General features: G+C 37.3%; 1 protein-coding gene across 2 annotated transcripts in view; it reads right to left on the reverse strand.

Annotated features, from left to right (window-relative positions):
• Window positions 1-12,474, reverse strand: part of TTC39B (tetratricopeptide repeat domain 39B) — a 112,927-nt gene that overhangs the window by 16,385 nt on the left and 84,068 nt on the right. For both annotated transcript variants that reach the window (XM_030566475.1, XM_030566476.1), the window contains 10 exons: window positions 11,555-11,631; window positions 9,089-9,156; window positions 6,928-6,992; window positions 6,684-6,789; window positions 4,985-5,050; window positions 2,984-3,092; window positions 1,812-1,879; window positions 1,658-1,717; window positions 1,086-1,247; window positions 142-233 (listed from right to left, as the gene is read on the reverse strand). In XM_030566475.1, the coding sequence (XP_030422335.1) occupies window positions 142-233; window positions 1,086-1,247; window positions 1,658-1,717; window positions 1,812-1,879; window positions 2,984-3,092; window positions 4,985-5,050; window positions 6,684-6,789; window positions 6,928-6,992; window positions 9,089-9,156; window positions 11,555-11,631 (873 nt within the window). The remainder of the gene's footprint in view (window positions 1-141; window positions 234-1,085; window positions 1,248-1,657; window positions 1,718-1,811; window positions 1,880-2,983; window positions 3,093-4,984; window positions 5,051-6,683; window positions 6,790-6,927; window positions 6,993-9,088; window positions 9,157-11,554; window positions 11,632-12,474) is intronic.

Genomic DNA, 12,474 nt, shown 5'->3' on the forward strand with positions numbered 1-12,474 from the left:
CAGAGCTTCAGCCTTGTCACTGGTTCTCTAGGCCTTCCACACCTTAACAATGAGAATCCATGTAGGATCGCAGTATGGCACTCAGTGTTGCTATATATGCTCATCTGCTCTACCCATTTTAGTAAGAATATAAAAGTTTACCTGAACAAAGACACAATATCTTCTCCAGTTGTTTTCACATCCTCATCTGGAAGCATACACAAAATTGCAGCTTTCTGGAATACATATATTGCCTACCCAAAACAAACAAATCCCACCACAACATTATATTAGTATATGATTTACAATATTAGATCAGAGCACCGGTTTATTGAGCGTGGTATCCTTCCTTCAGCAGTGAGGCAGGTGAACAATTGTAAACAATCCCCACCCCCCTCAGGTTTCCTTTTTCTTGAGGTTTATACCAAATTCCATTTTTATCAAATTCATCAACTATTAACATTGACAAATTAAAATAAAATATTTTGAGAGTTTATTCTTTTAAATATGTAGATTTTATTAGGTATTATGTATTAAGTTGAAGAGAAAAGACTCACTCCAGAGATGACAGACCAGTCTATTCCATGGTTTGGGGGTGTTTTGATTCAAGGTTTTATTAGGCCCATTTATAAACATACCATCATGAACCGATATCCTAGCACGTTGTCTGCCTAAGAAACTTCACTGGAAAGAGCTTCCTATTTTAAGCTCATTGAAGCTGACAAGCTGTTCAGATGGTACTATTTGATTAACTTTTTAGTAACTTTTAAAATAGGAGTTTAATCAACTAACTTTTGTTCTTGTACATTAGATTTTGATTAAATTAATCCAGTAAACTTTGTTTTTCCCTCTCTCCTCCTTTCTTTTTTTGGACTCTGGTGAACATCTCAATTTATATGGTGTTGAAATCCACAAACTCATTGTTTACTAGTTTACTTTAAATTTGAGAGCAAAATTCTATTTCCATCACAGACTGAACTTACATTTTTAAGGCCAATATTCTTTTGTTTATGAATTTAAATTGGGCTCATTATGGTAACTGAAATGCACCCTTAACTACGGAGTGGCTACTGCCATATCATCATAATGTCCACATGCCCAATTACCTTAGACCACCTGCTCTCTTTGCAGAGCAGGTCTGCATATCGATATGCTTGAAGCCAGTTCTGCTGGAATGAATAGCACCACATCAGTTCCCAATAACAGAGATGATGAATCTGTTTCCACTCTTGCTGAGCAGCAATGCATTCTTGGAATTTTGACTGTGCCTACAGTTCATTTCAGTAAAACAGAATAATGACATAGGAAAATGATAATTTTACTAATTACAATACAACATGAGAACTATGGCTACTTGCTAACTAATGAGCCAAAGCCTCTCCCCAGCACCTTGGGCAAATAAATGGGCTAGGTACTGGAGAAATTCACCAAGGCAGGGCAAATTAATTCATCACCCAGACTGTGAAACTGTTCCACCTTAAGGGCTGGAGTAAACTCTACTATATCATCATTTCCCAAACCCAAATGGAGAGAAAACCAGAGATCTTTCCAATTAAAATCAATGGGACTCCTATATTGAGCAAGGCAAGCACTGAATCTGTCCCGAAGTGTTACACAGTACACAAATCAAGATCTATGAAAATAAAAAATTAATAATAAACGAACAACAGTTCATTACCTTTTCAAAATTTCCTTTCAGTATATCTATTCTGGCATCATAAAACAAAATGATGGAACCCTTGACAGGAAAAGAAAAAGCAAATAAATAATCCCAACTTTAATCACGGGCATATTTATTACTTGTTTTTGTAAAATTTATCAAGAGTACGCACATTTGGAAACTTCTGGAGGTAGGGTTCAAGAAGAGTCTCTGCTTCCTGAAGATTGGCTTCCCCTATACCTACAATCATCACAAAAGAACCTCAGTCTCACCAGAACAAAGCAGATTTTTACAGATTAATCTCCAAATTACATTACAGTTTGAGTAGAAGATTAGTGAACAGTCTTCAGCTATATAAAAGGGGAAACTTAAATGATTTTATAATATTGAGTTTCATTAAAAAACAAAATCACATCCTGGAACCATGAATAGCCTTTAGGGTAATAAATGCCCCTGGTACAAAAACTTCCTCATTCCCCTCACTTCCTAATTTTCATCTCAATAATCAACAGTAGATGGTACTGGGGCGAAATGACAAATTTCTAAATTTCCTGACAAGTCCAGAAAAATGGGAGGAATATTCACAAATTAAAAGATGCAAATATACATCAGGAGCACAGGTAAACTTAATCTTGACTTTAAGCCTAAGTGACCTGAGCAATTTTATAGGTGCCTGAGCTTCCAAGGGCTTCATACCACAGACATTCCTGACCTTCTAACCAGAGTACCATCCCAAATTCCCTGTCTATGGCCTCATCAGGCTCTGCCTTTTGGTTCAGCATCTATCTGGCTTGTATGCCCCAGCAATCTTCGTGAAATGTGTGTGTTTGACTGGTATGAGCTTGACGACATACTTCATGGGAGATGGGGGGAGCAAATAAAAATAAAAGGTGATCATCTTTTTGTTTCTTTCTCTCCATCCCTCCTGTCTTCTCCCTTCAGAACTAGGGAGGCCTATAAACAGACAAAAGTGTGTGTGTGTGTGTGTGTGTGTGTGTGTGTGTGTGTGTGTGTGTGTGTGTGTGTGTGTGTATACACATGGATCTGTATACACAAACACACATATGTATGTATATATGTGCGCACACACACACACACACGGGAAGAGGCAAGCAGATAAATAAATGTTTAATATAGTAGTACACATTTGTTCCCCTAGTCAATTTTCAATATTTTCAGCATTAAATTACATAATGTCCCAATATAAATTTAATAATCCCTATATTTCATTTATTTTTCTGAACGCAGGTCAATAGAAATTTACAAAAGAATATGAAATATTTCACATTTCACAATATATTCACAATGTCACATTATCCAGGAATAATATATTCCAGTTCTTACCAAGGATTAAAGAGACGTAAGTATGATATACCAGCAGGGTAAAAGTACACAGTATGGCCCTCAAACTGCTACTAGAAGCACCTTCCTGCAGCTGATGGAGGCCCAATTTCTATAGGAATCACAAATATGTAGAGACTTAACTATTGAATAGATTAAGGTGGTAATTTAATAAAAATGCTATAATTTTAAGCAGTCAAATGTTAACAGAAATTTCAATCATTTCTTCATTTTTCCTTTTAGGTATACTGATCTCCTAATTTATTACCTGGCCCAAATCCTGAATGACCCACTCTTCCAGAGTAGAACCTGGGAAGAGCAATGGGATTAATCAATGGGACTAGTCCCCTTCTTAAATTTAAGAATGTGCTGAAATCCACTAGCAGAATGGGAACAGAGCACTCAGCACCTTGCAGGATCAAGCCCGAAGTGTCCTTTTCCCTTCTCAGCCCTATCCACTGACTGGGACCTTCCCAAAATTCCCCTTCACACCAGTACCCCATATGCACTCAGACAGGAATCCAACATACAATGAAATACTCCTGCTTCTCACTTCTATCGCTAGACAGAAACCTTCCACTCATGTTCACCTTTCTCATTGACACTCAGGTAGGGACCCTCCTCCTCTCCACCCTTTTGCAGCAAATCCTCCACAGACCCCTGAAATACTCAACCCTCCTCCATCATCAGCTAGTAATTTGAGAGACCCTCACTGAACTGCTACCCCGATAGATCCCATCCCCACTTCTATGCCCCATTTGCAGCAGCTCCCAGGGTCCTGTGAATGCTGAAGAGAAGTATTATAATCTATGGAGACCCTGTCAGGGAGGTAGGAAGCTCATTTATATGAAGTCTCTGCCCCACCCGCAGTTTCCACAGCTTCCCACTGTGAAGAGTCTGAGCAGCTGCTCCCTGCCCATGCCATGCCTGCTCGACGCTCTTTGGGAGCAGTCAGGCTAGCTCAGAGCTTCTCCGTACAATAAATGCTCTTAGACTATGAAGTTCAGCATCCACGTGCACAAATTTGAGTTGAACAATTTTGCTTTTTCAACAGGTGTTTGTATGAAACAAGGTCTAATGTTTAGATGCTTGGTACAGAGCCTAAATTGGTTCTGTAGCTTAACAAGTTGTGATGATAATCTCTCAAAAGGGTTCATCTTTGATTCCTTCTGGGTTATTAATTATTATTATTATTCTGATAGGACCCTAGGGTGTACTTTGTCTTTTTATCTGTTGTTGTAAAAAACAATTACCCGGTCATGAATAGCTTACAGTCTCATTTTACATATGACAAGCAATAGCTGTAGGAAAGGTAACAGTAATACGATCCTACAGTGACTCAGTTGTGTCCCATGCACATCTTGAAATTTAGCGACCTAACATTAATTTTTATATTGTTTATTTAACTCATTTATTGTAGGTAGCAAGGCAGAAGGGAGTTTTAAAAAGAATGTACATGAGGAGAGGATATGTACATAAAGAGCTAGATGAAGACTTGGAGTAATCTCCCACCTCGGGGGGAAAGGAGGATTATGAACCCTCCTTATGCCTCTGAGTAGGCCCCATACTCTTGGGACTGGGCACACATGGTAAGGTAGTACCGTGCACTCACAAATCCTTCCTCTCAGAGCAGGAGGGGTGGGAAATAGATAGGGCCTGGGCTACACTTTTAATGGCTGGTGTGGAGAATGTAGGAATTTGCTGCTGGTTTAGGCCAGCAGAAAATTACTACCCTCTCCTTGAGGGCCATGGGGAAGTAGGAAGGAAACTGTCCCTCCAAAAGTACTGTCTCCCAGGGCTAGTCCTGGAGTGGTGGATCTTATGCACCATCATTTGCTCAGGAACAATTTTTACCTATCATTAATATTTTTGATGGGCATTTAAAAGACCAAACGTAAAAAAGCTGACATAAATGTACTGAACCTTTCACTTTACACATTTAAAATTAAACCCCTCCACATTCCATCAGAGAAAGCACTGACATTTTAAAAACAAATTTAATACCCTATTGCCAGAAAAACCAATAAATTCTAGAAGTCGAAGAATCCTTCCTGGTAAAAGGGACAGCATCTGCAATATCAAACAAAGAGAAAAAAAATGAGAGTTTAATCAGATATACAAACCTTATATGCAACATTCAAAAGAAAACAAATTCTAAAAACTGCTATAAATCTACAACCAACGTAAGTAGCACCAAATGCCATTTTAATTAGCATTAAAAAGTGAAAAATATCAAAATACAAATATAATTACACTTTTAAAAAAATCTTGAAGTATACATGCATGATCAGGTATTGTGCAACCACTTTACATGTGTGACATCATTTCAGCTCCCACTTGGTCTTGCATCATGGAAGGCACAAGACTGCACTACACCTCCGTGCTTTCTCAAGATGACAACTTCTTATTTCAGGCTGATTAGCAGTGCCAATAAATTGTGTGTTATTTTGGGTGACAGAGAAATATTTTTATATGGACTATAGTGCCTATATTATTATTTCTATTGTGGTAGCACCAGCATCTAAATATTCCTTTTTTCATTCCTCCTTTAAAAAACATTCCCAATCAGATGATTTAACACTGTCACCTTGGAAAGTTCTCTTTGTGCCTATTTTGTAAGGGCGGAACTAGTTGTACAAAAAGAACACTGCAGGTAAGTGTAACTTTTCATTATGTTCATAAATACACACACACACACACACACACACACACACACACACACCCACACACTTCCTTTTTATCTATCTTTGCCCCATATGGAACACAATGGAAAACTTTTAAAGTTAGCAAGCAACTTTTTAGTAAATATATCAAAGGAAGGTCTGGTTGAAGGCAAGTGCTGGAAAGGATCAGTTCAGTTTATAATTGGTCTGTTTGTCTAGATTAGACTTTTTATCCCTTCAAATTTCCTACTGGGGAACCTCCACTGATGGCAACAACATGGAATGCTAGTATAATCAGGCTGTCACCAGCTGCTGGTATTTTAGGACTACGCTGTTTAATACTGCTTTAAATAGTATTAAATGACATAGTGATTAGCATGAGAGCAACTAGTCTACACTAGTATTCTCACTGTTATTGCCATGAGTGGTAATGCAATGATCAAAAATTTGAAATAAATTACTAGCGCAGATACCTAGATTTATAGACTGTAAGGCCAGAAGGGACCATTGTGATCATTTAGTTTGACCTCCTGATTAACTCAGGCCGTAGAAATTCCCTAATATGTCACTGCTGCAAAAGGAGGGCACGTAAGGACAGGTTACAATAATAAAAGTATTAAAATACAGATGTCTATACTAGCTTATCTAGTGATGGCTGAGGTATATTGCTTTTATATATTGTTAGAAATAGTTTTTTCTTTGACAGTAACTTCAGCACACAATGCAGACACAGGAGTTTCTATGTTTTTAAAAAAATAGATTAGGAAGTTGTAAAAAAAAAAAAATAGCAGGCATGCAAGAAGTCACCACTTCTACTGCCATTTTAAATAAAGGTTCCTCAAGGTCACCACATGAGCCTGCAGAATCTACCCACTCTGCACTACAAGACTGTCTCATTTCTAAAGTGATGGCACTTTATAGACTAAACTTTCATTTCTGTAAAGTAAATAACCTAATATAGACCATTATGTTCATATAAACTCCAGTAAATTAGATTCTACCTAATAGTCTCTTTATAGGTTGAAAAACTAAAAACATACCAAATTGAATGCTCCTATTCCAAGTTTTACTCCTCCTTCAAACTGATGGAAGGTTTCATTCTTATTTTTGTTGCCCTGAGTCATCTGTAGCACCTGATGGCATTCTCTTTTAATTCAGAAAGGAAAAAGAAAATACAAGTTAGAGGTGATGACAACAAAAATTAGAACAATGTGATTTTTTTTAATAATATGGCATATGCTTACCCCAGGGCTAAATGTGACCACATGTACTGTAACAACTTACTTGTATATTTGGTAACTTGTCCTAATTTTGAGGCCACCTTTGATAAAGTTGATCATATTTTCATCCTGGAAAAACAATTTTTGTGTGCAAAAATGTGCAATTTGTTTCCCTTTATGAAGTTGTGCATAACATATTTCTAAGAAATTAATTCCTTTTAACTAAATCTTTCTTTTGACCATGACTCTAATAAATACACCTCTACCTTGATATAACACAAATTTGGATATAATGCGGAAAGCAGCGCTCCAGGGGGGCAGGACTGCACACTCCAGTGGATCATAGCAAGTTTGATATAATGCAGTTTCACCTATAACACAGCACGATTTTTGGGCTCCCTAGGACAGCATTATATCAGAGTAGAAGTGTATGTAAAATGTAACAAACAGAAAAATATTTTTACAGTAATTAACTTTAGTCTTATAAATTATTATATGGTATATGCTGAATTGTCCAGGAGACATTCTTCTGTGTATTTTTAATGACATGCTTTAAATAAAACACAAGTTAAAAAGAAGTGAAAAATCAACAAAAAAATAGGGCTAAGAGAGAAGAAAGCTCTTCAGCAACAGATTGAATGAAATAAGCAATTCTCCACCAGATGGTGCTATAGGAACTTTCCAGAAAGAGTTTCCAAAGTGTGCATTCTAAAAGAGGTATACATGAGTAGAGAACAGTACAGATGATATCCCACAGTGTCCCCTAACCAGATGAATTCCACGTGTTGATCAGTAGCAACTCCAACTTGCCTTGGGTTGCTGTAGGACAGCAAACAACAGATATTTACATTATATGTTACTTTCTATAGAAATTTAACTATACCTGCTTTTTATTTTGAATTTTCCCACAGAAAAATTTCATTCTACAAAGGTTTAACATCCAAATTCGTTTAGCTTTTAAAGATTCTCTCTTCAGTTAAATCCATTGATGGGTTGCTGGGTGTTTTGTTTTAGTTTGATTTTTTTCTCCTTAATTAATATTTATTTTAAGACTTTGAGCCTGCAAACTTTTAGGCACATGCTTAATTTTACACACGAGTAATTCCATCGGAGTCGGGGGAAATGGGGAGAATAGGGGGAAATGGGGAGAATAGGCTGAAGAAGAAAAAGTGAGAGTTTGAAATTGCTCCCTCTCCTTAAAGGGTGTGGCTCTTTCAGCCAATTTAACTCATTTTTCTAGTGCAAAAACTACAGTGGAACAAACTAATTTATATTAAACAACGCTAATTAATGTTGGCTTGTGTGTGAAAAAATTGCTTCTGAAATAGCTGCTGAGCTTTCGGAGAAGGGCAGGGGTCAAATAGACAGATGATGTTAAAAAAACAAAAAAGAGCACTGCACCTCCCCACTCCTCAATATTTTACAACCTCGCCCCTATTATTTTCTCTTCATTTTACTAGGAACTGCTTTTCATTATGGAAAGATAGATTAGGTTTTCACAAACTCACCTACAAGTGGTTTTTACAAAAGGCTTGTAAAATTTATGAGCCATTCTTTAACAGTAATAAACCACTTCAGGGTGGGTATTAGTAGGCTACTGATGCAAATCACAGCTGGTGAAGACACTTGGTTTCAGGCTGCATGCCTCACAATAAACCCAGCGTGAGCACAAATAGCTGATTATAATGCATTCCTATAAGGTGGCTAACACTGTTTCAACTCTATGTGGACAGTGACCAGAGAACAAAAAAGGAGATGCTGCTATGTGATCAGCATCAGCTGAAATAGTGCTAGTCAGAAAGGAAGTTCCCATCTGCTTCATCTATGTACAGCAATGGACTGTTGGATAGGTGAATCACAGGAATCTTCCACCCTCCTGATGCTCATGAACTAGTGACCAGTGTCTGGTGTATACTTAAACTACGGTGCAGCAGTGTCATGAACTGGAACAACAACATGTCTTAGACCACAGGACAAAGAGATTAGGGTGAGCAGATGTATTTTAAACAACGTATATAAATGGAAAACAAATTGTAGGGTAGGATATCATATGTTGCCATTTCAGTTATTTCCTATTAAATAAACATTTATTCATTGCACAGCCTTAATTATGTGTGCAACACATTACATCTTTTGTGAGTGAGGTGCTCTTGTTGGATGATTACTAGCACTTTCTGCTAACCTGCACATTCACAGAGAGATCTGAAGTGAAGAACAGACATTACCTGTACAAATGTGAGTGCTGCTTTCTGTAGCAAACATTCAGCATAACAGATTTCTGCATGCATTTCCTCTATTAAAAAAGAAAGAAAAAAGAAAAGGAACAAAGGAAGCCTTAAATTATTTATTGGAGACACAGTATTTTTGTTTACATTCAAATGCAGTATTTGTCAATCAATGGAACTAAAACAATTTTGACAACAAAATAACTAGTTTTGTTGTTAACTTTCAAACCACTCAAAAACCTGTCAAGAAAATTAGATGAAAAGCTAGCTAAAATTAGTCTTTATGTCACCTCTCTTCAGCCAACAATCTAGACCCCTTCCGATTAGGCTTCAGTCCAGCATACAGTATTCAGACATCACTCGTTGTTCTGGTACGGTCTGATACCTCTGCAAGGTATGTATGTTCATTCTCATCCGATAGCATTCGATACTGTTCAGTAAACAGTCCTGTACTCCCTCCTGGCAAGGTGCTGAAGGAGAAGGAGGTTGACGGGCCCCAAGGATGGACTGAGGGGGGGCTGGAGGAGAGAGGAGGATTGAGCGGACCCCACAGGTGGAGGGACAGACTCTGGGGGGGGATGGAGCTAGCCCCACTATTTCAGCATTAACTTGCCCTGTGTGGCAAATCGCCAACTTGTACTGCAGTAGTGAGCTGTAGAAAAATGGCATCCTTAAAAGTTAGGAGACCATTGTGTTCATTTTCACATATAATGTCTGCCAGCAATCACCATTTCAGCCTGCTTCCCCATCATCACTACATCAACTAGCTCATTAAATGAAAAAAAAGTGCGCATAAATAAAGAAAGATTCATTAATTAGAAGTCCCTTATGTTACCTACAATCTGATTACAAGACGGACATTTCCTACAATTTTAAACAGTACAGAAGTATTGAAATTGAAAGAAGCAAAATTCTTACACATGCACTTAGATCCCATGGTAGTAGATTCCTTAGAAAGGTAACAAATAGAGATACATCACTGCAGTATGTGTACTACACTTATTATATAAATGAAAAATAATAAATCTCTATTTGTCTCTATTCCCAATATTTTAATTATACTGCAAAGTTATACAGTCAAAAATTACAAAAACAATGTAAGTGAAAGTGTCAGAAGCTCAGAATATTTCATAAGTTAGAATTGTTCTTTAAGATACTATTCCTTGTAAATCCTGTACATTTATGATCAAATATAAATTTCTCCTTTTATGATACAATTTTTAATATGTTCAGGGAAATAAACAAGGCTGCCTGGATTTTAATTGAAGGTAACATCTATCAAATGGTGAGTGCTGTATTATATGCTGAATCTTTGGAACATAAAACTCAAAACAGGGTCTACTTCAAGAAACTAGGTATTTATGAATATAAACCACAATTACAGTGAGAAAAATTAAATAATGTATTGAATCTACACACTGAGTCAACACACTATTATTTAGATTAAGTGACAATTTGGCTTTTGGTGATATTCAAACACATACACCAGGCATGAAACTCAACATGGACTTTTTATTGGTTTATGGAGACTTAGGGCCATCTGTTACCCTTAACAGTCAAAATTCATACTTCAGATGTAAATCTCAAACCTACTGAAAGTTCAGGGGTATTTGATTCAACAAAATTTCTATAACATGTATTTAAAAGGCTGAGATGTAAACCATCTACCAGAAAAATGAGCTGTACAAGTTGAGTTGCATGTCATTTACTTCTATGAAAAACCTGTAGCAACCAACAAAGGACAGGATACAAATATCCATTAAAAAACAGCGAAAAAAACCTGACTCCTTTCTGTTTTGAGGATCACTGTGCTATTTCATATATAGCTTTTGTAGCAGAGGGCCACAGCTTTTAGCTTAAATTAAGTTTGTGCTGTGTGAGATAAAGCAATTAAGAGAGTTGTTACAGTTCATGCAGTTAAACATTTCCAGGGCCATCATATGATTTGCTGAAGTAACATCTTCCAAAGGCATTACTTCTGGAGATGATGAAAAGCAACAGAAACACAATATTACAACTGCTGATAATACACACATATATAAAGAACTCAAACTCATAACCCTTGAAGATTATCAGATGTTATTTCAAAATTTTTGGAAACTGACCCCCACTCCAGGAAAATAAAACTCATCACTTCCCCTTCAACCCTATCATATATTGTCAAAGGCAGATCCATCTCAATGTATGCATCTCCAGGGCCTCTCCAGGATAATCATTAGCACCCCCCATTTTGTGAAATGCTGCATTAGAGGAACATGTGTACATCAAAATATCCACCTTGAATGAGTAACTTTTTTTTATTAGAGCTGTCCCCAGTATTTGGATACGAGGGGGGAAACATCACTATACCATCTTTTCTTTATTTAGAAGGTCACTTAAATCACAAAACTGCATCTATCTGTATGTTGTTTTTCACAAAATCATTATTCAGATAGGTTTTCAGAAAATGCCTCTTATTCCTCTTACCTTCACTCAGCTGATCCATTGACTGTTTAGAAACCAGACTAGACAAAGACTCTACCACTGTGCTTCTTTTCCTGAATCTATGTTGGCCAGCCATGGGAGAGAAAAAAGCAACATAGGACAAGTGAATTTCAACAGGCCTTCACATTTATCTCAATACACTGCGATTATTAACACCCCCAAACTTTAGAGAGAGAGAGAGAGAGAGAGAGAGATTTATAGTCATTCTTTAAAAAAAGACATGTCCTTACTACAGGGACTACAGTTTTAGTATATATCCCCATTCTTGACATACACAGAAGCCTAGTAGCCTATGCAACCTTAATTCCGCTCCCCCCACCCTTGGTGTACATGCATTATGACACAGTCTTTAATTACATGATCATACACATTTTTTTCCACATGACTGCCTCCTTCTTCAATGCACAGAATGGAAAATGCTCTGGGGATGAGTCAGGGTGTGGTAATAGAGAAGGGTGTAGTTAAGGTCTAGATTTTCAACAAACGGATTTTAATTTTGCATGCCTCAGTTTCTGAGTGCCCAATCTGAGATAACAATAGGGGCCTGATTTTCAGACATGCTGAGCACATGTAGCCCCCAATGAATTCAGCTGGAGGGGTGGACACTGAACACATTTGAAAAACAGGTACTAGGTATCTAAAGCTAGGAACCCCAAACTGAGAACCTTTGAAAATTAAGGCCTATTTGCATAATATAAAGTGCTGACATACACCACAAAAAGCAGACTCCTTCCTTAGTAATTCTTGCTTCCTACTGTTTTTCCCCAATGAAGACTGACTTCTTATGGGAACACGTTTCTCATCATGCCTTTCTGTGGGTTTGCCCTTTAAATCTGGCAAAGATGAGAAGCTGCAGCCCTAGACTGGATGTTTTGCAAATAGCTGTTGTAAATGTAAATGTA

Source organism: Gopherus evgoodei, chromosome 6 (genome assembly GCF_007399415.2).
Source record: "Gopherus evgoodei ecotype Sinaloan lineage chromosome 6, rGopEvg1_v1.p, whole genome shotgun sequence".
NCBI classification, from domain to species: domain Eukaryota; kingdom Metazoa; phylum Chordata; order Testudines; family Testudinidae; genus Gopherus; species Gopherus evgoodei.